Source organism: Marmota flaviventris, chromosome 6 (genome assembly GCF_047511675.1).
Source record: "Marmota flaviventris isolate mMarFla1 chromosome 6, mMarFla1.hap1, whole genome shotgun sequence".
Taxonomy (NCBI): Eukaryota; Metazoa; Chordata; class Mammalia; order Rodentia; family Sciuridae; genus Marmota; species Marmota flaviventris.
Window position 1 is genome coordinate 53748179 of NC_092503.1, and position 24614 is coordinate 53772792.

Sequence of the window (24614 nt, forward strand, 5' to 3'; positions counted from 1 at the left end):
AGCCTATTTAATTCACTTTTAATTAATATACAATTCCAGTCTATTAGGTATATGTAATATAATTTTTCAGTTAGTGCAAGACAAAGATCTACTTTATCAATCTGTTGAACTGTTCCTATCCTCATCTGCAACAAATTATTTTTTAACAGACACCACTTTTAAATCATAACAAAGACATCACAAGAATCCAGGAAACCTTAATCTAACAAAGTTTCAAGCAAAAGAGCCACACCACCTTTAATTTTGGTTTGTGTATCAAAACAACACTATGAAAAGTACACAGCATAATTTAAATCTAAACTATTACTATACTAAAACATAAATATACCTTTGTTTCATTTTAACACTTACAATATTAAATGAATTGAAACTTTATAACTTTAAATCTATCAATTTCCTCTACTTTCCCAAGGCTTCAATAATTTTTCCCAAAACTTTGGAAAAATGTCAAATCTACAAAAAAATAAATATATTGGAGAGAAAATAGTACAATGAACACCAGCCCCTTTTCTGAATTCACGGTTAGAGCCCTCTCTCTTTAAATACACAAGCACATTTTATTTTTCAAAACCATTTGATTGCATATCCCTAATATGAAAATTTGAAATCTGAAATGCTCCAAAATCTGTCCTCAGAAAGTCCTCTGTAGCCCTGTGTATGTGTGCGCATGTACATGTACATTTCAACCAAGGATCTAATTGACATTCACATGCTGCATCTAAAATTTTGGGGTTTTTTTTTTCTGTCTTTGATGACTTTGATATTTTCAGAGTCCAGGCCAGTGGTCTTGAAAAAAATTCATACAATATGAATTTGTCTCATTTCATCATGCTTAGATTCAAGTGAAATTTTTTCAGCAAATAAAATAAAAGAAAAAAAACCTGTAATCTGTGTCTTTCCCATTGCTTCACAATAAGAAGCAAATAATGCTAGTTTTATCTCATTATTGGTGATGCTAAGTTTGATCATTTGGTTAAGTATGTCTGTTCTTTTTAATTATACAAATTACCTTTTCCTATTTGCAAATAATAACCATTGTGTCCTTGTCTGAATCAATTATTATAATGGAGCCTTCACAGCCTGGAACAAAAGTTGTGAGCCAACATTTGACCTTTATATATAGCATTTGGAATCTTTTGATTCTATTTTGTTTTCTAATTGGCCTGCCTCATTAAAAAAAATAATAATAAGTTGCTACCACTAGTACATACCTAGCTTCATCAGGGTGAGTAATCCGTACAGAATCATTGGGTATATAGATCATATTTGTATCTTCGACCTTATATATTGCATGACCACCAATATCTGCCATCTTCCTCCTTTTAGTTATCAACACAATATAATAGCCTTCTAAAAACCTGACAAAACCTGTACAACAAAAAAGAAAAAGAAATAGAATGTTTTGTAAATATAGTAAGGTTTTTTAGATACATATTTAAGAGGCCAAAGACTTTTTAACACATTTTCTATCTCATTTAAAGCCATAAATTTGTTTGGTTATCTTAGAATTATATCTAGAAATAACCTTACAGTCATTTATCTCACTTAAAAATATTAATGTAAACAATTTTACTTAATTCATTAATTCCTTTAATCTCATTACAAACAGGATTGAGATGCCTTAAGCAAAGCTATACACAAGATTAAAGGGAGTTGTTCAATGGATATAAACTTTCAATTCTGCATAGATGAAAAGTTCTAGAGATGTGTTACACAATAAGGTATTAGAGCTACTAGATAAGACACACCAAAGGAACAGATTGCAGATACATTGCCAAGGCCTTCTGCATATAGGCATGTTACTCACAGAATGTCTGTCTAAAAACTGGTGATATGAGGTTTATTAGCTCAAATTTACCTAACCTGTCTTGTTCCCCTTTGAGTACACCATGATATGAGTGACTAAGGTATTTTCAAGATTTGCAGGGACATTCAACTGCCAACTTCAAGCTTTTTTTATTCATTGCCCTACACTTTCCAGGCAGATAACCTCAAGATGAGACAGCCTGCCGGGCACATTGGTGCATGCCTGTAATCCCGGCAGGCTCAGGAAGCTGAGGCAGGAGGATCAAAAGTTCAAAACCAGCCTCAGCAATTTAGCAAGGCCCTAAGCTGAGGGAGAAAAAAAGGCTGAGGATGTGGTTCAGTGGTAAAGCGCCCTGGGTTCAATAATCCCTGGTACCAAAAACAAAAAGATGAGACTGCTCCCTACACATGCAAGCAGGAGCAATCACCCATCCAGGATCTCAGGTCTGGTAGATAAACATCTCATAAGACAAATGGAGATTGCCCCCTCATGTGATAAAGACTTTTTCAGGAGCCACTTGTAAAACCAGAACTGAGTAACCTGATAAAAGACTTGTCCCTTATTTGGGAAATAGCCTATTCTCTCTGTTCTCAGTGTTGTCTCTCTTCTCCTTGAGGTAAACCATCCCCAGTTAAGGCTTTGCCTATGTGTTCATGCTCTTAGGCCCAGTTCCATTTCTATTGTCACTGGATCAGAAGTGTCACTGGATCATTACTGTAACAAAGGGCATGGATGGTAGGTTCTCTGTCTTATAAATTTGTAGAATGAAATCCATGAACACAGGGTAAGAGCAAAGCAAAAGGAAGAGCTCCCAAAGACAGAGGGATCCCAAGAGAAGGATGCCAATAGGTGTCTGTTGTCTGGGAGTTTTTATGAGCTTGGTCTGTCCCTGTAAGTGATTGGTGGGGTACAGGATTCTGAAATGGTCCAATCAAATCTATTTTGTCTTCTTCAATCTCAAGGAAACTAATTTCTAGGCCTTAATTAGCACAAGAGTGGGGATAGGGTTTCTTGGTGCAAAAGGAAGTACTTGGGGTAGAGGCAGATTTTGTGGTTATCTGTTATTAAGGATAGGGGTTGGGGTATCCATGGAAGGGTCATTGGGTTCAAGATGTCTGGGGCAATGACAGGATATTCTAGCTAAGGAGGAGTCGTTGTGGTTGAAGCTGTCAGGGGCAGCAACAAGATGTTCTCCCGGCCTGCTGTCTCCTTGTAGGATGGCAAGGTCTCATTCTCTCCTTCTCTTCTCTGAGGGCCTTGTCCTATCTACCTATGAGTTGTCTACTTTTCTGCCTCATTACCACTGCTGAACTGTAAACTTAAAAATGACTAAGATGGTACATTTTATAAGGGTTTTGCCACAATTTTACTCACACACATACTCACAAGAGTGATAAATATTAAGGAGGAAATTATAGTAAAGAAAAACATTAAAAAATAGTAAAATGAAGCCAAGAATAAAAGTAATATGACAGAATATATCTTAAGGCTCTATGAATTCACATTTTCCTCTGCATTTTCTAACAGATAATATAAAGGAATACACATAAAATTATACTATACACAGTGACCAAAGTTAAAAACCAAATCAGTTTCTTGAAGAAACTATCCTAGTTCTGAGAACTGGGAGATAATTCTAGAGTGAATCGTCATAATAAGGTATGTGATAAAGGCAATAACCTTAGGAGTATTCTCCAGCAGTGTCAAGGATATATTTCATATGTCAAAGCCAATTCACTAAAAGAATGCAGACAAGGCACACAGATGCATGGGGGTCTAATTTCATTTAAAGGTACAATATGAGTAGTATCTACAGAGCATTTCCTCTAATGTGTTCTCCAGGAAATACTAGTTAGTAGGTTCCAGGGAGAGAAAAGTAGATGTGAGCAAATAAATTTGGGAAATATTGGGCTCAAAGATGAACAAACCAAAAAACCCACATAAATTCTCAGAACCTTCCAGTTCTGTGCTAATGTATAATGTTAATCTTGATGAGATACCTCTCTGGATTCTTCTCAAGGAATCTCCTTCCCCTTCTTTAAAAAAATAATTACCAATAAATGTTTTTATTTTTTTTTTCTTGCTACTCTCTTTTTTTTTTTTTTAATTTTTTATTGTGGGTTGTTCAAAACATTACAAATTTCTTGACATATCATATTCCACACTTTGATTCAAGTGGGTTATGAACTCCCACCTTCACCCCATACACAGATTGCAGAATCACATCAGTTACACATCCATTGATTTACAAATTGCCATACTAGTGTCTGTTGTGCTCCGCTGCCTTTCCCATCCTCCACCCTCCCCCCTCCCCACCTCTCCCCTCCCCTCCCAATAAATGTTTTTAGAAACATATTTTGGGATTTCACAGACTGTTGATTATGAGTGGTAAAACTCAACTTCAGCCAACTCAAATTTAAAAAGGAATTTATATTAAAGATACTGAAGTGATTCATGACACACATGGGCAAATATGTGACTAAGTGACAGAAAACAGTCAAGAAGTGCCTCTGAACACTGATCCCATTCCTCTGTCTCTCTCCACAGACCAGACTCTTCTACTTCTCTAAATCATATGGTGGAAAACCGCTACTGACAAATTTAAGCTTTTCAACCAAAAGCTTCACTGGAAAGAAACTGACTCTTTGACTAAATTCAATTCCAGAATTCCTAGGAAAGGACTAGGGTTGACCTAATTCGGGTTAAGTGCCTAGCCCTGGGCCAAAATGAACTATGGCCAATGAACAAAGTCACAATGCTCTGTAAGCCATTTTATATAAGAACTAGGTGATTTAGATTGGGCAGAGGGAGATAGTACCAATTCCCCGAAAAGTGAAGAGGTTGGGTAGAAAAACAATGAGTCCAGTAAGTTACATATCCTTCATGAAATCTATAAACATCATTTCTGATAGTTACAAAACAGATTCCCTCTGAAATTAAGGGTAACTTCCTGGTAACCTGTTTTTCTGCATCCTGTACTTCCTCACACTAAGAATAAAAAAAAATTCCTCATGCTGAGGACAGATGCTAAGGAAATTAAGACTGACATGATCTCTGGATAACTAAATCTGCATATGTGTATTTCCTGCCTTTTATCCTAATCTACCTTCTCTTCTAAAATCTTCTCATGCTCTTAAATTCCCTAAAGATGGAGATTTAAGACAAAAAATTCTGCACTATCTTCCTTAAAACTTGTTTTGAATAAACCTTTCTCCTGCCAACCTGACTCCTGAGTATTTATAAAACACAAGAAGCCATAAAGCCATTTTCTTTAGTAATAGTTAAGCTTTCTTAAATTTTTTGTTACACAGCGATTTTTTAAAAATATTTTATTAGTGCATTATAATTATACATAATGGTGGAATGGTTCAGCTTTTTATGAATACAAGTGAGTATTCCTTATTCAAAATGCTTTGGAACTTGGATTTTTTTAGATTTTGGAAAATTTGAGTTTTGAGATATCTTGGCAATGGGACCATAGTCTGAACATGAAATTCATTTATATATTCATTTCACACATGTCTTAAACACATAGTTGAAAAACAATTTTAGATAATATTATTGATAATTTTGTGCATAAAATGAAGTTTTATGGTGTGGAATTTTCCACCTGAGTGTTCTGTTAGCTCTCAAAAAGTTTCAGATTTTGGAGCACTTTGGATTTTGGATTTTGGGTTTAAGGATGCTCAATCTGTATTAGAGAGTTGAAAAATAAAGTTATATTTTATGTCAAATCATTAAAATGTATATGTTCTATATCAGTGATTAAAGAGAGATCCATAAGCATTAATATTTGGTAGCATTTAGTTCTCAGCACAGTAGTTTGTTTAAAAAAAAATGGCTCCCAATACTTTGTTTTTGGAGTTAAAACTAACTTTCTTGGTGGGGGGAGGAAGGTTTCACTTCTGAAATAGCACTGTGAGGAGCTTAGGAGAATCCTTCCCCAAGGAAACAACCACACTGGTGAAAATTAGTAAAACACAGAAAGTTTCCAGAAATTTCCTAAGGGTATAAAGCAAATGGAGAAATATTTATTCAAGAGAACCTTCTAAGTCTTGGTAAGAACAGCAAGTCTGTGGCATTTGAATCATGGTCTGCTTATACACCCTCTCCCAATAACAGGCAATTCACTTCAGGCAGGCACAGCCAAGAGGATAAGGCTCCTTCCTCTCTTCCCAGTTCCCAGTCTAGACCACAGTTTCTGCTCAAGAGAGAAAGGCCACCAGCACTTCTCTTCCGTTTAGCTCTGTGTGGCAGAAGCTCCACTGTAGGCAAGTATGGCTGAGGTCTATGGTCCTTTCTTCTACCCAGTCCCTACTTACAGAGTGGAGGCTCTGTCCTGACTTGACAAGTCAAGAATCCTGGGTCTCAGGGGCCCTTGCCTGAAATCACTTCTAGGGAAACTCAAATAAGCTTGTCAGTAGAGGTCAGAAGGTAGGATGATGCCACATCCCAAGCACTAAAAGAAAACTTGTCAACCAAGAATCTTCTATCTAGCATAGCTATTTTTTCAATTTCTCATATATTAATTTCTAATTTACACTAATTTCTCATATATTCTATGAAATCTAGGCTGGTCCTTTACTACAAAGAGTTGAGAAGCAACTGCTCTAGATTCCTATAGATTGTGCCATATTCCAATGAGAATGTCCACAAATAAAGCATGCTAAAAGTTAGAAGAGAAAACATTTTGGCTTTAGAATGGAAGACAACCGTTCTAATCATTTCACAAATGTATTATTCACATGGCTCGGAATAATCTGGTCTCATCTGACTACCCCCCAACATTCCAGCTCCGATGAGCATCTTCATTTCTGCACCTCTGCTGTCACTCTTGCTGGAATCCCTCCTCACTTCCCTACTTCTATCCATATCTTTCTTATTCCACTCTCAGGGTTCAGCTTGAGTCTCATCTACTCCAAAAAATCTTTCCTGGCCATTCCAGGACCAAGCAATCTACTTCTTATGAAATCTGCAATACAAGTGAATTTATACACCTTGGTTTTTAATTATAATCTTGGAATGGCTTCATATACATTTATTTTGATCCTATGTCCTACCCCAATCAGACACAAACCCATAGTACAGTAAGAACAGGTTTACTGACCCACCACAATGAAGGAACTGCAGAGTTTCTCACTAAGGTAAAGGGTGTCAAAATTTAATATTAAAGCAAATTTAATTAAAAGACTCAAACCAAAGCAGTCTGTATTTACAGAGAGTAATATCGACTCTGGACTATGAAGTAGATCCAGGGTCCTGTTTACTTGAATAAAACAGAGTTAGCATATCATAGAGTATTATGTCCAGTGACCCCTTATCTGAAGTCTGCACCTGAGTTGTAAATTCAACCCACTTATCTGCATCAGAGTGAATTAGATTATCCAGGTTACAGTGGAATGTTTTACCTTATAATTTCAAACAGCAAAGTTTCTGATGGTCTGTGAGTATAAAGAAAGCTTCTCGGTAAGAAAGCAGTTATCATCTAAAGAAGGGGGTTATGATACTTTATCACTGCAGCCTGTCTTTAAAAGAAATTTCTGTTAATTTTAAAGTTAATGTATCTGTTATTCCAGCTCTGAAAAGCAGGACACTGATGTTTATAGTCCATGCTAATTTTTACTTTTTCATTCCACAATGAGCCAGACAGACCCCAAAACACTTCCATATTTGTATGTCTCCTGGATAAAACTAAGCTCTGCTAAGCACATAATCAGATTCTATACAAATGATATTTGATATATGATGGATGGACAATGAAGTTTTAAACAAACACAGGTGATGGGTTATGACTATAAAGCTAAACAGCCTTATAAACTCTCTTCAAGTAGTGTATGTGAGGGTGGAAAAAAAAAAAAGGAAGAGGAAGGCACATTTCTTACCAACAACACCAAAAGCTGAGACGGCTCGAAATAACCCAGAGGATCCTTTCTGTCCCATCTTTGTTCTATTTCCTAGATCCAAGCGGCCAAGAAGTTCCCGTACTTCTTGTTGAGTATATACATGCTGAAAATAAGCATATATAATCTGTAAGGTTGTGCTTACTCTGTAGATTATTTATTTACCCCTGAAAATTAAGTTGTCTACATGAATTGCTAGCTATTTCATAAACAACTATATAGTAATGTATGACTAAGCTACAATTTTTAAAGCCAACAAGTTCTTTAACATTAGCAATTAGTGCTAAAGTAATTGCTAATTAATATTAAATTAATTTCTAATTATAAAATTAAATTATTGGATCACATTGCTACACTAAAAAATGTTAAAATTGTATCTGATCCAGAGATGCAGAGATTTAAGAGATTCACAGACATATTTCAATAAGAAGGCAAATCCCTTAAAACTAAATGAAAATTTTTAAATACATGTGCATTTTTATGAGAAGGCCTACAAAGTGTCCCCCAATTAGTCCCACCACCAAATAAAGCCAAGAACCATTAATCAAAACTCCCAAACAGATGGGGAGGGGAATGGATTCCCAGGAATTCGTAATAAAGAACTTATCCAAAATTATTATAACAGAGAATAGTTTCATAAAGCGTTTAATGAAAGTGAATTCTAAATTTCAGCTAGTAATATGTTTGCAAAACCAGGACTCCACATGTATTGAGAAATATTCATAGATAGGAACTTTAACACAAAAGGTAAGTTAAATTCTTTCATTTGTAAAGCTAAAAATTAACTATTTAACATGTATTTCACTTTTAACTAACAGCTTCAGGTTTTTGTGCCACCTGAATTAAGCCTCTGTATTCCTGACTCTGGATAACTTAATATCTGGATAAGAGCAGATATATCTTCAGTGTATAGCAAGTCATCAGAAGAGGTCCTGGAGGTGACTTTTTTTTTCAAATTTCTGTTTGTATTGTTTATTATTATTTATTTAAACTTTGGGTTTTCATTTCCCAGAAGAAAAAAGAGTGGAAGAAAGAGAGTTTTGATCTCATGGTAAGAGTCTCTGAAACTCACTTCTTTTATTCCATCTTTTCCTTGAAGAACATTTAGAGATCTTCTACTGCAGGATGGACAGATGTGTCCTACTGCAGATTTGACAGCCATCCAGGAAAAAAAGTTCCAATTCTCCAATCCTGTCTCATATCATGTGGTGGCACCATCATTTAAAGAAGGAAAGAGAGCCAAATGTCCTGTAATCCCAGGCTGAGACAAGAGGATCGCATGGTTGAAGCCAGCATCAGCAAATAAGGGACACCTTCTATAAAAGCCTCCTGTGCCTGATGATGGGCAGAATCACTACCTTTCGGACAGGAGTCCCCTATGTTTCTCCTTTGTAAGAAGCAATAAACCTTCTCTTTCCTTTTTCTCAAATACGTGTCTTCATTATTGGATTGGCATCAGGGACAGGACCAAGAGTGAGGGAGGGAGGGAGGGACAGAGGGAAGGAGGGAGGGAGAGAGGGAGGGGGACAGAGGGAGGGATGGAGAGAAGAAGAAAGGAAGGAAGGAAGGAAGGAAGGAAGGAAGATGGATGGACGGACGGACACAACTATATAAGCACATAGTCAGTCCCACACTACATAGTCCCCCACCATAAGAGGGAGGGGGCAATGCAGAGAAAGATTACAGAAAAAAAAAAAAAACCCAGCAAAACAAAAGTGAAGGGAGGGAGGGGAGAGAGAGAGATAAAAAGAGGAGGTAGAAAGAAGAGGGGGCAGGGCAAGGGGGGTGAGAAGGGGAGGGAAGGATCTCCTCTAAGGCAAAATCAGGGACTAGAAGTGATTTTTAACAGTGTAATATTAAGTCTACAGGATAGAAGTCTTCCCTGACTTGTAGTAACATCATACTCAAACATAGTAATAAATAATCTCTCTTCAGCAGATACAATATTAAGTTACACTGGAATCTTAAAATGTCAACTCTTTAAGAAGCTATATTCATTACCTTATCTGAAGAGTGTGCTTTTAAAAACGAATCAAAACGAGGGACAAATTATAATTTTAGCATAATTTTTGACATTAGTAATTTCAAGAAACCAGATTAGAGGTTCAAATCTAATCAACCAAGAAAAATAATTGTAACTTTAAGATCCATGATAAAAATACATATCACTAAAAAATACATATCACCAAAGGCTATTTCATATCCTTTTAACAACACACCTACAAAAATTCCTGCTTATAGTCAGATTTGGAAGCTACTTACCCTATCATCAATTATGACCAAGTCTTTTGGTTCTGTTCTGTCAATTTTTAAGACACGGTATTTTGTTTCTGCATGATTGCTCCCAACAAGAAAGTATCTCTATAAATAAAAAGGAATATCATTAGTTTTTTAAGGCAGTTTGCTCTATACACATTTTATTACCACACAGGTTGTGAAAATACATTCATAAAGTCAGGTTACTTTTTAAAGAATATTTCTGCTAAGTATAACTGACAGCTTAAAGAAAGATTGATTCCAAAAGGTCAGTTTTAAAATTGAAATATTCTTAGTGGCTTCATGATAAGTATCAGTCTTATGTCTGAAATACACCCAGTAACCAGGTCAGATGAATTTAATTATAAGATAAAATTAGAAATTAATCTGATTGGAGACTGATGTTTAAGCTTTGCCAGGAAGAAGCAACTCTGATAAGAATTAGAAAGTTAACTATGTAATTAGGAAGCTTAGACAATTATAGCTCTTAAAATATTGATAGTCGATAAAGCTTTAAAAAAATTCTATACAAGTATGAATTGTATAAAAGTCCACCTGAAAGTCCTATAAAATATTAAAATGGTTGTACTTTCCCAAATGGCCTTTTATATGAGTTACATGTCTAATATTCTTTCCTTCTTGAAACACTTCCTTGGAGCCTTAAATCTAAACACAATAACTAGCCCACTTAGATAAATACTGAGAATAAATCAATAATAAAAAATGTGGAAAATAACCATATATGTAATAAAAATGTTTTTAAGAAAAACTAAATGAGTTTTTATTATGAATTTATGTGGGGGGGGGGGGAGATGGTGGTAGTGATGAGGATCAAACCCAGAGCCTTGCACATGCTTAGCATATACTCTATCACTGGGCCACATCTTCAGCCCATGGATGAATTATTTTAAAATTAATTTTGGAAAATTAGTAAAAGTTCATTAACAAAAATAAGTTACTTAGTGGTATTTTGCTTTAAATATGCCCTTTAAAAAGTGACATTTTTTTGAACATTGCAAAAATTGAAAAGACAACTGCCACAATCAACTTTCATCTTACCATCTTATTGTTCATATAAGGTATACATACACAAAGCAATGAAAATAACAAATACGATTTTCCAGATTAATGGCCAAATTGAAGAATGTAGACCACAAGAAATCAGGACAAGAAAGATTCATGTAGGTTACTATAGATGTAAAAATGGAAGAGTAGAGAATAGAATTGAGTCATCAAGAATGGGTAAGATTTGGGGGGCTGGGGATATACCTCAGTTGGTAGAATGCCTGCCTCGCATGCACAAAGCACTGGGTTCAATCCTCAGCACCACCAAAAAAAAAAGAATGGGTAAGATTTTAAGATTTTATATCAGAATATGAACATTTGGTTATACTGTCTTAACTCTAAATCTGTAGAAACAGATGGGTTTTTAAAAAATTATTATTAAGTATGTGGTCATGTGCCACGTAACTTGGTCACCAATTTTCTGGCCAAACATGGAGAAGAGGGCTAACCAAAAGACTTAATGCCTTATCTCCAATGAGAGGCAGGGTTCAGATGACACTACCAGTTACAAGAGGTGGAAATAAAGTAATTATACTAATAATTAGTACTAAGTTGGGTCATCCAGCAACAGATTCCATGTCCCAGGGAGTAGCTAAAAAGGCAAGAAAACAGGGAGAAAAGGAAGAGGTCCATCTCAGTGAGGAGTCAGGCCATTCCTGTTCCTTAGGTTCAACCCACTATTGAGAGGAACAGGGAACCAACCTAATAAAATTCAGAAGAATGATTTGTAAACGATTCATAATTGTTAGCAAAAAAGAGAGTCACTTTCTTGAGGACTTAAAAAAAAAAAACAGGTCCCAGGAAAGGACACAGGAAGGGCAAAGACCTAGAAGAGGAAAAAGCTTGTTGCATCTCATCTGTTAGAGGAACAGAACTGAGAAAATGCTCACAAAGCACCTCACACGGTGAGTACAGTGTTCAACATTTAGAAGGCACTCATCAGGTGTTCTTTTTCTCTCCTTTTAAAGACATCAGTGAGTCTATGCCATTTTATTTGAAAAAAAAAAAAAAGACAAAACAAAGGGAAAAAAGAGAGAGTGAGAGGGAGAGAGAAAGTGACAGTGTGTGTCCTAAAGAGAGGAAATCTTGTACATGACCAGAATGAAACTAGAATGAGAGAATGCACCAATTTTTGGTCACTAGCCTTGATCCTTAGGAGAGATGAGTGTGCAATTAGCCACCACAAATAACATACTATAATAGAGGTGTGAACTAGATGCAGAGAAAACACAGAAAGGACATTTAATTCATTTAGGGTTGGTCAGAGAGAGGTATGCAGAGAGGCTAGAGTTATTCTGATGCCGAGTTTAGCTTTGAATGACCTCTAAGCAGGACTTTGTGTACTTAGCCATGATGGAACAAGTGATAGCCCCTATTTTCACCTGTAAAAATCCTCAGTCATATATCTATCTCACCTCACCTCAATGCACTTTTATTTATATCTGAATTTAATACTTACTTCTGAAGGCCTGGTATAAATTGTTTGGAGCTTGTCTTCCCACTACATCTCATTATAAGCACCTTAAGAGCCTGGGGCTAACTCTCTAATAACCTCTGTGGTTTTTAATTCCTAGTCTACTAGATGCAGTCTGACTCCACAGGCATGGGTAAGTGTTAGGGGAAAAACAATCAACTACCACAGAGTAATCTTTTAATTTGCTGGGTAATTTTCTACATTTATATTAACCCATCTTAAGAAGATGGCTTTTCTAAATCAACCATTCAGTAAGGAACACATCACAGTTTTAAAGGGGATAAAATCCCCAAATGAAAGTCCAAGAATTTTTGTAGTTCCTATGAAATCTAAAAAAAACTGCATAAAATTATGATTTGGCAGCTTGTAATAAAAAGACTGACATGCATCCTGATATGCTGTTGGCAAATATTTTACTGGCCTCTGGAGTACACAAAGGAATGTAGAACTGCACCTCCCATATCCAGATCCTTCCAAAGATTCCATGAATCAGAGCAGCCAAAAGCTAGAATCCACAGAATTCAGAAACAGATTTAAGTGCGAAGAAAGAAATGGGAAGCTGAATAATACCCATATTCTTTCTTCTAAATTGGTCTACGTGATCTAAGAACCCTAAAAATGTTTTGTGCAGAGAATAGCGACCTCATGTGGAGTTAGTTGTGTGGGAAAGAAAACCACAGATTTTGGTGGGCCTGCTGTGTTCAGCAGAATTACTGTCTGCACCGCCCCCTGGCGGGAACTTGAAATCTACTTTCACACGATTTTTTGCTAAGTCCAGAAAGGCCTAATTTCTGCTCACTCTTATTTACTCCCTATTGAATATAGCAACACTGTAACTATGTATACCTTAGAGTCTGTTATAGTTAATAGTATGTTTCAAAACGGATCTCAGCATTTGAGGCTTAAAAATTGCCCCGAAATATCTTTCCATTAAATTCTTGATTTCTGATTTTTCCAAATTTTTATTTTGAAAAATAATTCAAACCTATAGCAAGATAACAGAGCAGTACAATGAACATCCATAAGCCCTTCATCTAGATGCACCAACTATTAACATTTTGTTATATTTTTTTCCTCCTTCCCTCCCTCTCAATAAAAGCTTCTTCTGAACCATTCAGAATGCATACAGGTATCATAACACATCATCCCTAGAAACCTCTACTTATATTTCTTAAATACAAGGCCGACCTCCCACATAATTATACCAGTGACATAATATTATCTATATACAATTCGTATTCAAATTTCCCTTGGTATCCCTATAATATCTATAGCTAGCTTTTAAAAACCCAGAATCTAATTAAGGATCATCCATTGCATTTGATTACCAGGTCTTTTTTTGTATCTTTTAATCTAGAATAATCCTTTTCCTGACTTCAACATTTTTAAAGACCCCACTTTTTTGTTGTTGTTTACACTAACTTGTTTTCTATTTACATCATTTATCTGACCATTTACGAGTGAATGCCTCACATGTGCCAAGCACTGGACTGGATATCTGAAGAAAAAATAAACCAAATACATATTTGGAGATGTATTTTGTTGATGGATTGGATTGGAAAAGAGAATAATAAGTTTAATCACTTTTGTTTGAGCAAGAGCCAGAAGGTGGTACCATTTATCAACATAGAGATGATAAGAGAAGAAACAGGGAAAAACAAGAGTTCTCTTCACAACATGCCTAAAGAGATCAAGTGGGAACAGGTATGTGAATCTGGATCTCATTGGAGAGATCTCAGTTGATGTCACCAGCACATATACTGAACTTCAAGCCAGTGAAATGTGTAATACCCAACAGGGAAAGTAAAGACAGACATCAAGGCACAAACAAAACAAAAAACTAGCCTGAGGAAATGCATTGGGTGGGGTGAGCACTCTCCCAAAGCTGAAAAACTCCATCATCCAGAGGCTGGATATGGAGAAGGAACCAGTTGAGAAAAATGACAGGTGACTAGGAAATTCCTGCCCAGGGTGGACTCCTTGAGGCAAAAGGAGATCATCTGAAAACGGAGGGAGCAGGCATATACACATCAAGCACTACTGAGAAGTCAGGACAGAGAAACACCCAGGACATCTGACAACAGGACCTTGTGTGTGGCCTTGCCTAACAGTCTCAGTGAGGGGTGGGGACAAAATCCATAGGAGAGCTGGCTGATGAGCAAATGGGTAGGATTCTGGATAAAGAAAAGAGAGCGAACACTTTTTTTCCTCTCAAACACAGTAAGTTCTTTTTTATGTTTGATAATGTGCACAAGCTCTAAGGGCAAAAGAAGGAGTGAAGGAGACATCAGAAAAAAATAGTAATAAATTGAAACTGAGAAGTGTGCCCAAGAAAGTTGAATCCTAAAGTGGCAGTGGAAAGGTCAAGAAGCAATCCAATTTATACCACAGAACCACCAAAAGGCATGAAAATTTGTGGCACCCAAGACCTCTGGAGTATCCGAAGAGGACAAAAAGGAGGTAGCAAATGTTTCTTAAAAAAAAAAAAAAAATAGGCTTCAAACTCAAGATCAAGAACAGAATAACATTAGAAATTCTCAGGAGCAACATTGGAAGGTGGAAGACAAGGACATAATGCCTTCAAATTTCTAGGGGAAAATTCATTTCAATCTTTAATTCAACATTAAATTTATCAACCAGAACTAAGGATAGCATAATGATGTTCTTAGGCATACACAGGCTCAAAAAAATTCTCTCCATAAGCCCTTTTCAAGAAGCAACTAAAGGAGGTGCTTCACCAAAATGAGGGCATAAAGTAAACTATATGATCCTGGAAAACAAAATCATCACAAATAGGAAATAGGATGATAGTGAAGGGACATCCCAGGATGGCAGTGATGCCACAGGCCTTGGGAGCAGCCAGTCCAAATTTGAGCCACTGGTTCAAAAACATAAAACCTATAACATACGTCCAGTGTGTGAATGTATTGAGAGGAAATTTACACATCTGGGGAAAAGTTGGGATTAAATTTATTATAAATTCATAGCAAGAGCTAGGAACTATAGGATGAAGGAAAGGTCATCTCAAGTTTTGGCAAAGTCTGAAAAAGTCAAGGGTTTGCAGTTCAAATGGTGAAGGTGAAGAAGATAAATAAAATGCCCAAGAGCAACAAGGAAGGAAAGAAAGCAGAAAAATGAAGGCATGCACCTGTCTGAATGCATTCATCATACAAACAAAAGCAAATGAAATCAACCCACTGGAACAAATGTTTGCTTATAGATATGTTGGGGCATGTTGGTTTGAGAGCAGTCGGGGTAGAGAATTAGAATACCAAACAAAAAGTCTACATTAAAACACACATTAAGATAGAAGATGATCTGAGCTGGCTCTTTTCTAAAAGTTGAGTGTCATCTTTCTGGAAAAGCTTAAAATGTCAGTATGTAACTTTAACAGTGGTGATTGGTATTAAGATGAATGTGTTTCTAAAATATATACATAAAATCCAAATGGAATATAATAGGTAACCCATTTAACAGGAAATTTAGAATCTACTAACATTATTACCTCCTTTTATAATGACAGGCTAATTAATCATTCACTTTTCATCTGAGGGAGGAAAAATCAGCCTTCTTGAAAGGGAAGAAATTTTAGGTTGTATGACAGCTTCAATTGATGTTAAACTTCATGTGAACTTTCAGATTAAATATATTATTTTTTAAGAACATCTTGAAGTTACTTCTCACAGTCTCATAATATCGCAGGCCTGCTGCCTCCCTTAATCCAGCAATCCCAATAATGGGTAGTATATCTGGAAAAGGGGAAGTGAGTCTTATAGCCTAAAGGGATGCACCTGTTAGAATATCAGAATTTAGCAGGGCGGGGTGGCACATGCCTGTAATCCCAGCAGGTGGGGAGGCTAAGGCAGGAGGATGAAGAGTTCAAAGCCAGCCTCAGCAAAAGCAAGGCGCTAAGCAACTCAGTGAGACCATGTTTCTACATAAAATACAAAAATAGGGCTGGGGATGAGGCTCAGTGATCAGGTGCCCCTGAGTTCAATCTCCCATAACCAAATAAATAAATAAGAATGTCAGAATTTTACTGATGGGAATGGTTTAAAGCCCCTATAGAAACAGAAACTTTGTCACCTTCGACCACATCTTCTAAACCTGCTATATCACTTCTCTCTCCCAATTGACATCCTGTTTCGATTTCTCAATCAACTATGGTCTGCATTGTTCTCTCTTGTTCCCTAATTATACATTCAAAATGAATTAAGCAAGTTGAATTTCTCATGATATGGTTCTTACTTATTTTGTTCTATTTTGTGTGATGCAGGTGATTTTCTTAAATCTGTTAGAATAAGGCAGGAATAAATATATACAAACAAACAATTCTGAACTATAACAGTCAAGATTATCCTAACAACATTCCCTGACAAAACACATAGATACACATAGCCCTCATTCTGTTAGGCTACCAACTTTAAAGTAAATCACTATAAATTAATTTGTTATGAAATGGTCACTTATTGTGTTAATAAGACTTCCAGCATCACATATTAGCAAGAGAGCACCTGTAAACTGGAAATCACCTAAGGCAAACTGCCATTTTACCCAAGATACTTAATGTTGCTAACTCTCCTATGGACAACTCCGACTTGCACTGAACTATATGAGGGTCCAGGCTAAATTAGGCTGGGCTACAGGGCAGATAAAGACCAAGGCAGGGTCTCAGGAGCCAAAGGGCAGTATGAGGGTGCCTGGTACCAGAGAGAACAGCTAAGCTTGGGAGGGGACTGGTCCTGCACCGACCAGAACTATACCTCCTGCATGCTCTCTTCTAAACTACTTCCTTTCCACTCCAAATATTCCTCAAAATTCACCTCTAAACACAGGTAACAATGACCATCTGAACGTCACCTCAGGAGGAGCATATGAACCCAATTATTATTCCAAATAAAGGCTCAGAATGAGAAACAGCCATCTTGCCCACTGTTTCTTCAATTCCTTAATGCATCTCCCAATTCCCTCATAACCAATTAATACAAATTAATACACTTCCACCAACCAAAATGAGAATGCCCATTTCTTTCAAATATATGTTGCCAATTACCTTAGTTCATCTTTCCTCTAATATAGGTAAGAAATGGGAACCTATTTTCATTTTATTGCTTTAACTATTAGTAAACTGAATAATTCATACTTCTTTTTATGGTGAATCATCTATTCATTTCCTTGTTTACATTGGGGGCTTATTTTTCAGACTATTTATTAAATTTTTGCATTTTTATCTGTTGTTTGGGCTACTAATACCTTCCCCATATGTCATTAGATTTTTGACTATTTTTTGTTGTTGTTTTATATATTTTTTTAATTGTAAATGAACACAATACCTTTGTTTTGTTTATTTATGTTTGTGTGGTGCTGAGGATTGAACCCAGTGCCTCACACATGTGAGGCAAGTGCTCTACTACTGAGCTACAACCCAAACCCCTGATTTTTGACTATTTTTAAATTTACATTTATAGCTTTAAATATATTATATTTTAAATACATTATATTATTAAATATATTATATATTTTGGTTTTTTGTATTTTTTAAGTTGTAGATGGACACAATACCTTTATTTATTTTATGTGGTGCTGAAGATTGAACTCAGTACCTCACACATGCTAGGCAAGCATTCTACCACTGACCCACAAATCCAGAAAGGGTATATATTTTGTATCTAGAGAGTGGAGTCCCTCTCTCTGCTTTCTGATCATCATGTGAGCTGCTTCCCTCTACCACACTCTTCTGCCATGATGCCAACCTTGGGCCCTGAGGAATGGAGCCTGCTGTCTATGGATCGAGACCTCTGAAACCCAGAGCCCCCAAATAAATTTTTCCTCCTAAATTGTTCTGGTCTGATCTTTTAGTCACAGCAGTGGATAAAGCTGACTAAAACAAATGTCAAAATGATACTTCTTCATGACTCTCCTCAGAGAACTAGATACTTGTAAATACAGTATGTTAGATAATTTCATCTTCTGGTTTGGTTCTAATCAAATGAAGTAGTCAGGAAAAAAATACTTTAGAATCAATGAGTCTATACTCATGACCAGAGGTAAGCATATTATTAGGCTTGTATTATAACTGAGAAACTTTCAAGGTAAGTAACTTCTTGTACTCTTCCAATGGAGACAACACAAGGTTCAAAGAAAGCACCTTACAGACATTTTACAGCATAGTGTAGAGTACTGAACAAGTATTCAGCATATGCAATACTGTCGCGAGGAGGTGGGTAATTTTAAACTCAGACCATAATATCATTGTGGTACCCCAATTTAGAAAATCTACACTGTTATCAACTTTGCTTTCCAACCACAGAAATAACAATGTATTAAATTCTACAAACACCATCCCTAAACTGGTAACTAGCAACCTAATTGTAAAAACACTGATCTTATTCAGGGTTTAGTGGCCATTGTAAGTAATGGAAATAAAGTCAAGTGAAAAGAAAGATAATGCTATAGAAACAAACTAGCAAACAAAAGTAAGTTGCTTTCCTTTTGAATGAGAGAGAGAGAGAGAGAGAGAGAGAGAACCAAAAAGCCAGCAATAAAAAGTGGATGTAATTAACATCAATCACAGTAATGATGTACCATGGAATAGGAAAGTAGAAAAGTTACCGAGTCATCATCGAAAATTTTTTCGTATCCCTGCCTCTACAGTAACTCGTGAACTAGAGAACTTTAACAGACTTTCTGAAAGATGAGAATACAGTAACTCGTACAGAACCTCGTCACCAGTTCCTGAGATACCTCAGGCACCTGTTAGCACGTGTTCCAGCCAGGGCTTGTAAGTGGAAGTATGTATATGCAAACGCAGCAGTGTCCTGGGTATGCAAACAGGGTAATGACCCCCAAGCACAGGCCAAAACGGTTAGCTTCCTCCAAGGCTGTCTTTGACCGAGATCGGGGAACTGAGGAGGGAGGAAAGACGGGTGCTACCTCTGCCCTAGGATCCCACTCCACCCGGCCTGCTGCTTTCCTCCAGCTCGCACCCGGCTCCTCCGGATACTCACAGCTCTGGTCTCATATAGAACCAGCTTCTGGACTGAGCTGATAATGGGGGCGGCGGCTGTGGGCATGGCCCAAGCAAATGGGGCCCCCACGACAGGGCACCAGGCCGCGGCCCAGGTCGTGGAAGTCACCGGACGGCTCGAGGAGACCCGGCGAGAAGATACTTCTGACCCTGGACCCCAGGTCCAGCTGAGAAAAAAAAATGACCACTAAACCTTTAGATGACCGGCGACAGCTCAGGTGTTTCCGGATTCCTGCGCCCCGCCTCCAGTCAAGTCCCGCCCTAGGCACCAAGGGGGCGGAATTGGAGGAAATACCATAGAGAGGGTGTGCAGAGATTCCCATAACCTGCGTACTGCTGAGGGAGGAAGCCAAAGGCGCCATCTTTGGTGTGGGCAAAGGGAAACGGGGAAAAAAAAGATCTCCGGGATTAGTTGAGTCCCATTTATCCTGTCTCTTTGGAAAAGGGGGAGGGTTTGAGATTGGGTTGCTTCTTTTGACTCCTTTTCTCCGAGTTGCAGAGAAGATCCATTCCCAAATTAGTCTGTCCCCCCCCCCCCCCCCGCCTACTTCTGCTCTTGTTTTTCTGGAAACTTGCTATCAGGTGGTCCTTCACCGAGTGTCGTTTTTTTTCCCCCTGCTCCTCTGATTATTGCCTATTTTATCCTTTGAGAGTCGGCAAAAATGCATATTGTTCAGTGGATGTATGATCCACGAAAAATTTTTCAAATCACCTAAAAGTGTAAATTTTGAAGTTTGCCACCTTTTGTGCCTAAGGTAAACTAACCATTTGTACATTTTAAAATGGGACTGTGTAACAGGGTGGAAGAGCACTGGGGTCTGAGTCTGACTGTTCTAGGTTAAAATAAAGTTTCTTCCATTAGTGTGGGAACATAAATAAACAATGTACGTACCCTCTCTGATACATTTGTAAAAAGAAGCGTATTATAATTATGAATACAAAAATTGATAGGAATGCAATTGCTTAGAATAACGAATCACAGCGAATTACTGCACCACCTCCCGAGGCCCCGCCCTCAAAGGGCCGCGCGCGCTGCCACCACAGGTTTCCCAGGCAATCCCACCAACAGATCCTGGGAGGCTGCAGAAGCGGCCGGTATCCGGACTGTGGGGTCCCCTGCGGCCAGGTAAGTAGCCTTTTTACCGCGGCCAGAGGAGCTATTGTCCACTTCCCGGATGCATTTTGTTATCATTGCACAGAACTCCACCTCCTGCGGGGACCCCGACCAGTTCCTTTTCTTGCAAAACTAAACTTCGAGATCTCTTCATGACCCACTTTCTAAAAGCAGTTCTCCTGGAGTCAACGACTAATGTATTTATTCCACAAATACTTAACACCCACAAGAGTATAAGACGTACTAGAGTACGTCTTATAGGCTTCTAGGCTAAACTAGGCAGAATTGCTAGATTTCCTAGGAGATGTGACCCCTCGAAACCTCAGAATCCACCGCTAGATTCAACTACTGAAGTGTAAATAAAACTTTTTAAAATTTTCATAGCATGGGCACACAACATAATGTGAAAGAGATTATGTTGTAAATTCAAAATTGTGAAATTACATTTAATTATATATCATTAATTTTCTTTCATAATTTGGTACATATTTTATTAAGAACCAGAAAGATGACCATGCCAGTTCTGGCATTTTTACATTGACTTGTATCTTTTAACCGGGAAAAATACTTAGCTTTCCATTTCATAATGGAAACCAACTCTTTTGAGAAGAGTTAAATATTTGCACAATGTTTTTGTTTAGGGCAACAACTCATAAAATATCTGTAGAATTCTGGTTTTCAAATATTTGGTTCTCCAATTATTATGTTATACTATAATATATGTGTTTCTTTTGGAACTTATCTTAGTTTCACCTAGAAATAGATCTGAAACAAAAAAGTTTGAGGCAAGCAGTTCATATGGAAACGTCAGGCAGGGAAGGGAAAGAACTTGATAAAGAGAATATTATGAAGCAAATTTCTCTGTGGGCTGAATTCGCTAGGGAATTTTGGATTTCATATCTAAAAGCTATCCCTCTTAAGGGGCAAGGAGCTCCGGTTTTTTTCAGTCAACTCCCATCAATTATTGTTTGAAGGCTGCTATAGCAGAACATTGGTTCCTTGGAATTTCCAGTGTGCTCTGTTCTCAGAGAGGGTCTGACCTGTTGGAGAAAGCCAGTAGACAAAGACACATTGCTGGCATTTGGAAGTCTAGTTGGCTGTATATGGAAAGGGTACATGTCAAATGCATATGGGCACTAGTATCATCTGCTACATTCCACCCCTTGAACCACTCATATCCACTCCTCACTCACAATGAGTTCACACCATCCCATCACTGATCCTTTAATATGGTGGCTAGTCTGAATTTCTTTCTGGAAAGAACTTACAGAAAGAAAATCAATGGGATAAGCCACAGAACCCACTGTTGTGATTAATGGTAGGTGTGTAATGAGTCATTTATCATCTTCCTATTCTACCACTCATCCTTACCTGTAGCCGAAACTTCTGCTGGTCTAAGTTGTGTGCCCAGTAAGATAATCAGCTTTCATCCTGAGGACTGTAAGCCCCTGGTTATTGTGTCCTTGGCAGGTTGTGATTGCTGCAGTTACCATTCATGGATATGAATGTGAATATGAATGCATCAAGATGTGTCTCAGAGGATCCTCTGGGTTCAAGACATACAACCAATTCCAGTTATGTAGCAGCAAACATCTACTGGGCAGCGCAGTAACTTCTTATAGTTTTGTGGAGCCAAAAATAGCCTTTTGGAAGCAATAATTTTGGTTTGGTGAAACTCTTATTGAGTCCCTTAACAGAACCATCTCTCCTGTTAACCAAGTCCAGTCCAGCAGAGCCTAAGTTGTGAGAAAGGGAGGCACAAATTGCCCAGGTCAATAACAGTGATGTTGAGAGGGATCACTCTTACTTCCACCACTTGCTTCAAAGCATCGCCTTCATCTTGAAGTACACTGTCTCAATTCCCATAATCCCAAACTAGTGCTTTAGCTATAACTTTGAGAAACCCATCTGATATTTTATCAGACCTCTAAGTGAGGTGGAATGTGGTAGGTCTAGTGGATCCCATGTTCACATACCTCTTAGCATATATACTTTATTATGAAGAGAATCATTTGATCCAAGGCAACATTACATGAGATTCCAGGATGATAAGTGAGATGATCTTAGTGGTGCTGGCCAAGGCACTATTGATAGGAAAGACAAACTCACACTAGAAGTACATCACTTGCCTCTCCCAAGGTGAAGGGGACCTGTGTAATGAATCTGTCAGTGAATGGATGTTCTGTCTCCTCAAGGGATTGCACCATAGTAAGGGCTCAACATCAGTCCCTGATGTGAACAGGTAGAACTTTCAACAATAGTAATAGCTAGATCAGTCTAGTGAGGGGAGCCTTGTTGTTGAGCCCATGCATAGCCTCCATCACCCCATCCCTGTCACCATACCTTCTTCTTTTATTAGCTCACTGTGCAAGCACTGAAGGGACCAAGAACAAAGACTGGCTGACATCTATTAGATAATCATCTTTCCCACCTGATTGATTACTTATGTCTCTTCTGATGTAGATGGTTTGGGAGACACAAAGATGCACATATTTTCTGCCCACTTGTATTAGCTTTTTATGCTGCATAACATATTACCACAGATTTAATGGCTTAAAACATCACACATGAATTATCTCACAGTTTGCATGTCCAGGAGTCCTGGCATACCTCAGCCAGTTCCTCTGCAGTCAGGTGTTGGCTGAGCTATGCTTTCATCTGGAGACTAGAATAAGGAAAATGTACTCCCACAGATTAGTGGAATATCAAATGACTCTGTAACTGGGAGTCCTCATCACATTATTAGCAAAATCCATGTCTTTGAGGTTGTAGGATTGAGATCCCTGTTTTCTTACTGGCTGTTGGTTACTGATCTTCTCAGCTGCTGGAGGCTACTCACTATTCCTTGTCGTGTGGTCCTCTCACAACTGTGCACAACAGGAAGTCTCTCCTGTCTGCTAATTTGAAGCTTTAGACAACATAGCCAGGGGATAATATTTCTATCACTTTTGCTATATTTAGAAGCAAGTCACAGATTTCACTTGTACTCAAGGGAAGAGAACTATTCAAGAGTGTGACTCATTGGAGGTCACCATGGGTGTGTCTGCCAAATCACTCTCCAATTACAGGTTCTTCTCCAGAACTCTTTCTCTTTCAATCTTGTTTCTTCTAGGCCCTTGATGAAGCTATTCCACGTTGTCCTCTGATTTGAGGACCTATGAGTATAGCTTAAAGCTCTGTCAGGAGAATTTTCCCTAATTGCCATTTTTTTAGGGCTTTCTGTGAGTAGGACTAAAGTCTGGAAGCATACCATTTATAACTTGCCCCAATATAGTTGGATTCTTTCTTTCTTTCTCTTTCCTTTTTTTTTTTTTTGTTTGTTTTCCATCAGCAGTTCCTAGGGAGTTCCACATGAGATATAAACTGAAAGAGAGATGCCGCAGTCTGGCTGGGCACAAATCACGAGCCACTGAAGCAGGAACAAACTTTATTTTTAAACTGCAGGAAAACACTTCACACAGCTCCCGGGGAATCCTCCCGAAAGCCACTAGGCTTGTCCAGGAACCCCCAGCCGGAAATACCTCTCCCAGAAATCCCTCCTCCTGCACTTCCCCAACCAATGGGAACTCTTGGGGAATCCCCGGAAATCCCCACGAGAACTCCAAAACAGTGCGAGAACTCAAAAGTTGCGGCAGAGGCGGATAGTAATGCCTCGCCTGTCAATCAATACTGTTGGCAAAATGCCAGGGGCCATACAGACTCAGCCATGGCTCTCAGCAGAGAGACATTGGTGCACAAGAGACAGGCGACAGGAGTTCCCCTGGTTGCTTATTTGTAAAACTTTCCTGGTCCTCCAGTCCTGCTTGAACCTGATCCTCATGTTCCATTTTTATCATTCAATGGGTTACTACTGCACTTGCCCAACCTTAGGACTTGATCTGTCTGATATACTCCACTCATGATGGGGACTCCCTGTTACAGAGTCACTTGATATCCCATGACCAAGCATTCATTCTCTACAATAGCCTGGG

General features: G+C 38.0%; 1 protein-coding gene across 4 annotated transcripts in view; it reads right to left on the minus strand.

Moving 5' to 3' along the window:
• Window positions 1–19787, minus strand: part of Fig4 (FIG4 phosphoinositide 5-phosphatase) — a 110367-nt gene extending 90580 nt beyond the window's left edge. For 2 of the 4 annotated variants that reach the window (XM_027928183.2, XM_071613137.1), the window contains exons 1-4: window positions 19510–19770; window positions 9970–10068; window positions 7690–7813; window positions 1212–1368 (exon numbers count right to left, since the gene is read on the minus strand). In XM_027928183.2, the coding sequence (XP_027783984.2) occupies window positions 1212–1368; window positions 7690–7813; window positions 9970–10068; window positions 19510–19575 (446 nt within the window). In that variant the 5' untranslated portion in view covers window positions 19576–19770. Of the gene's footprint in view, window positions 1–1211; window positions 1369–7689; window positions 7814–8779; window positions 8932–9969; window positions 10069–19509 lie in introns of those variants that run through there. The other 2 variants (XM_071613136.1, XM_071613135.1) reach the window with 2 other exon arrangements.
• Between the last annotated feature and the right edge of the window lie 4827 nt (window positions 19788–24614).